Consider the following 4,725-nt stretch of genomic DNA (forward strand, 5'->3'; position numbering starts at 1 on the left):
TTTTGGACGGTGTTCCAAGCAACAACCAAAGCCTGAGTGCCGTAGTGCTACCGGCATTGCAAAATAGAGGGCCCCATACAGAAGAGCACTTTATGCATGGTTTCCTTTACACGTAATGTTTTGTGAGCGCTTCGTCATTAACTGATGCAACCGCGTTGGCTCAGTGGTTATGGCGCTCGGCTACTGAACCGAAAGACGCGGTCTGAATCCCGGCCGCGGCGGTCGCATTTCAATGGAGGCGAAATACTACTCCCGTGTACTGTGCGATATTAGTGCACGTTAAAGAACCCAGTTGGTCGAAATTTCCGAAGCCCTTCACAACGGTGTCCCTCATAGCCTGAGTTGCTTCGGAACGTTAAATCACCATAAACTTTGAACTCACGTACATATTTAAGGCATCGTTGTCGAGCATTTGTCGGGTCTAGGATGAAAGCGAAGATACAGTTCACATAGGGGCGCTGGTGTAACTTGACATTGCTTACAGACCCGTTATAGACCGCGCCTCATTCGTAATGTTTCTTAGTCCTGCGGTTTATCTTCGGCGAAATGACATGTAGCTCCCATTGTGCGATTTCATGTTCTAAAAGGCCTGGTACCGCGATCACCAGCCAATTCTGCTGCGTTCGAGGTTTCTGAGATAGTGTGTGCGGCTGATCACTGTGTGATGCGCAAGGCAGGCACCAAACCACTTATGCACTGTGGCTGTATATTCGGCTGCAACTCAAAAACACAATGGACGATACTCCTCGCAGGAGGTTCTCCAACCAGTGGCGGCGGGCTCTACTTATGGCATCGTCGTCAACAGCAGTGCAGCTTCAAGCCACCTTCGCAAGTACAAGGCCGTTGAAAGTGCCGCCGTCACATTGGCGGAGGAGCTGAATGGCGGGCTTTCATTGAGGAGCATCTGCTTCTTAGCTTCTTTGTTACATCCGACTACGTGAACAATAGCGATATTTGCATAAGAAAGAGTGCGTACAAGTTGGATTCTCAGCTGGCTTCGGGACGTTGGTAGTGGCTCCTAATCGCGCGGCCACGTCGTGTGCCTCTCTGGAGGCCGCGGTCCGCGGAGGGAAAGGCGACGCCGGGGATTCCACGTCCGCGGGCAATCGCTGTGCCGGCCAACTGCTGCTGGCTGCCAGGTTGACGTTGGCACAGACGGTAGAGCCGTCAGAACGACTACGTGGCAATGCATGCACCTCGTTCCAGGGCAGCTCTTGAGCCTGGAGTGTCATCATCGACTGCGGAAAAAGCAGCGTCAAAGTTACCCAAATTTACAGTTTCATGACTCTGGATTAATTTAGCGGTTTGTCACGTGTTGAATGAAGGGGAGCGAACAGTAATTATTGTACCGCACTGCAGCTTCTAAAGAATAGAAAAGATCGGCTGGGGTAAAGTCGTTTCAGTAAAGGTGACAGTTGCGCTACTTCTGTGGTCGTTTCAATACTTTCCTTACTCGCATTCATGTGAGCGCCGAACTTTTAAAAGCGCCGTCGGTCTGACTGGTATTAAATTGGCACTCGCTTGACAATGCACCTAAGTAATAATATGGGAGATCATTTCGAGGAGAACACCGCACGGAGGCGTGGTACATTAAATGAACTATAAGCTTTATATATGACCAGACTGACGACTCTATGAAACATAAATTACAGTTGAATGTGCTAAACGCGCGCACGAAGGCACAGATAAGTGAGCGAACACTGAACCAAGAATATTATAAACAAAGCCGCGACTGTGCCCCATAGGTTCGTCCCAGAATATATTGATTACGGTATTAAGACGAGACAGTTTAATGTCCGAGCGTCATAGAATTGTTAATGAGACACAAAAATCCAAGGCCTAAAAAATCGAGGATGCGCTGTGTGGAAGTAACATCCCTGTATATCAAATGTCGTTATGGACCTCTTTACTTTTGCGACAGCCGTCGGAATTTTTGTCATTCAGGACCGCCGCGCATCAAAATGAGCAAAGTGACTTGGCTCTATGATAAAGACGGTGAATTTGTCGACGGCATCGGCCGCAGGAGGCCCTGCTCAGTGTCCTCAACAACTGCCGATAACATCTTGTCAACAACTACACTGCGAGAGCATGCTAGCAATGTGCAAAGGATGCGTGAGACTCTGGCGATTCACTATTGCGACTGTCACTTCGAGGGAGGCGGGCACTATGTTTCCTGATTTCGAGATATGTATAGTTATTGGCGGCCATCGTACGCAGATTACAAGAAAGATTCTCGAGGCTATAGAGATAGATAGGGCAGGTAGTGACTACGTAAGCATGCCATCAGTCGTTCTTTCGCAAAGGGATATTCGGTATCGGTGCACTAACCAAGAGACAACCTGACGTTAGTTCTGTGCTGTAAGTCATTTGTTTATTTTTTCTTTCCTTCCCCCTTTTCTTTCTTGTCATATTCCTATATATTTTAACCAAAGTTTCGAATAAAATTCAGTTCGAAATTAGCACTAGTCCGTCCGTGTCTTCTGATCTTCATGTTGTTCCTTTCCTACGCCCTATGTTGTCAAGAATTCAACTTCCCTTTTCGTATGGCGCCTGTCGCAGCCTCCGTTCCTAAACATGAGCTTTTAAGACTCACATTCGTCATTTTGCAACCGACCCCATTCCTCACCATCACAATGTTCGTCCGTGCTTCCTGCTCGGAGTGAAGGCTCTATTTAACCCCAGGCAGTGAGGACTACGCTTCCCAAGACAAAAGGCGAGTCATCTTGTAAAATCTTGTCTGACACCCTGAGGCTTCCCGCCGACCCTAGAGCAAAATTTAGGTATCAAAATGCTAGGAAGAATTCTGCCTTTTGTTCCTAAATTTATTCGGGGAATGACCTGATTCGTGTACCGGGGTCACGTATAGCTTTCACGTTTCCAGCCTTCCCGGACATCAAAACTGTGCGTAATATGTTGGCCGTTGGCAAATTACACCGCTTACCTAAAAGGCAATCTCTTAAAATTGCTATTATCAGAAAACTGGAGTCTCGAGAGATACTGCTCCTACATAGTGGCTACCATAGCCAACTCTTGCTCCTCTCTGCAAAATCAGACCTATAAAATGCGTTCTTCGCTCACAGCAATTGTTTCAAAAGCCATCGAAAATGAAATCGATGTATTGAACATCCTAAATTCCCGCGGTGACTTTGAGAATTCAGCGCCACTCGGAATGTTGTGGCAGTTGTGCAAAATAGAAACGTTTGTCCGGATTTCGTGGGCTTGCGTGCAGAAGAGGCAAACGCAAGATTTTAGGCCACAGGTTTTCGTGTTGCATCGCTCGTGTTATTACGCAGCCTGCGACTCTGTTTCGGCCAGGCCGTGTCCACGTAGTCTTTCGCTTAGTTCTATAGCGACCGAAATAAACTGCGTGTGCAGGCCACTGGGGAACGTGTGCTGTATGCCCCGTTGTCTTGTTGCAAATAGGGTAATGATCCCCAGGTGGTCAAAGTTATTCTGGAGTGTTCCACTTGGGCACCACTTCCTTCCCTACTTCTCTTGCTACCTTCCTTATCCCTTTCTTTAGAGTGCGGTTCAAGTGTCCACCGAGATCTGAAACAGATACTGCCCCATTTCCTTTCCTGCAAAACCATTTTATTTATTTTACCTGCGCACTTCACAGATACTCTCTTGAGTCCCAGAAATATCTGTTATGTGATTATAAAAGTACTTTCTATCTTAAGCGAATAGTGATAAAACAGCAATTTCCTAAACATCTAGTTAATCGTACATTAGAAACAGGATAAATAACAGTTTATGCGCGTTATCCACATCTCTGTGATAGAAAAAGGCCAGGAGATAAATGAGAAATGGGCGCTGAACGGAGCCATAATCTAGTTAGAATACAAGGCAATTTTACCGTATCCATCCTGAGAGAAAAAGGGAGTCTAGCCATGCGAAAATGACGTCCTCGGGAACCCATCCCTACTCTACTCTCACCCGGCGAGAAATGCCCACCTGCAGGTCGTCGTTCATGAAGTCGAAGACGAGTCGCCTGACGAGCGCCAGCACGAGCAGCACGGCGAGCGTGTCGTGGGCCAGAAGTTGCACTACCACGGCCGCCGACAGGCACACCAGCGCCACGTTGCGGAGCCGTGTGCCGAACTCCTCAAGCAGGAACACCGAGAGGCGCTGCAGGACGCTGGTGGAGCCCGGCACGCGCACCACCATCACGTCCACCAGCACGACCAGCAGGCTGCCCTGCACCGCGGCACACACAGGTCCCGCACGCAATGCTTGCGGGATGCTTACCGGTGCTCTGAAGCGGCGAGCCACAACAGGTCACCACGAGTACTACACATTTAAAAGGGCCTGGAAATAATTTTCATGCGCATATTCTAGTGCAACAGATCTATGGAGGTGGTATTTATGAGTATTCGAGTCAAATTTGAAAGTTCTGCATGGACCCTATAGTTATGAAATGTTTTTTGTTTAATCGCTGATCGCAGTAGCTCGCACCCGATTAGGGCCACGTACCTCACCGCGCGTCCCCTACCCCGATGACGTCACTGGGAAGAAGAGCTGGTCTTCAAGCTCGCCTCGTTTGCCCACTAACGTTATCCGGATAAGGGACGCGTGCCGGGGGGTGTGCTGCCCTAATAGGCTACGAGCTGCTGCGAGAAGCGATTATTAAATATTATTTCTAAATTATATGGTCTACGCAGAGCTTTCAAATTTGACTAGAGTACCCACAAAGACCACTTCTACAGATCTGTCGCGCTAGAATAT

The 4,725-nt window shown here is 48.2% G+C and overlaps 1 protein-coding gene across 1 annotated transcript; it reads right to left on the bottom strand.

The window, feature by feature from the left end:
* Window positions 1-894: 894 nt before the first annotated feature.
* LOC144102600 (uncharacterized) lies at window positions 895-4,167 on the bottom strand. The gene is made up of 2 exons (XM_077635828.1): window positions 3,955-4,167; window positions 895-1,238 (listed from the first exon to the last, which is right to left on the bottom strand). Exons 1-2 carry the CDS (start codon window positions 4,165-4,167, stop codon window positions 924-926), a joined length of 528 nt encoding a protein of 175 aa, XP_077491954.1. The 3' UTR covers window positions 895-923.
* Window positions 4,168-4,725: the final 558 nt, after the last annotated feature.

This window comes from Amblyomma americanum, chromosome 8, assembly GCF_052857255.1.
Source record: "Amblyomma americanum isolate KBUSLIRL-KWMA chromosome 8, ASM5285725v1, whole genome shotgun sequence".
Taxonomy (NCBI): Eukaryota; Metazoa; Arthropoda; class Arachnida; order Ixodida; family Ixodidae; genus Amblyomma; species Amblyomma americanum.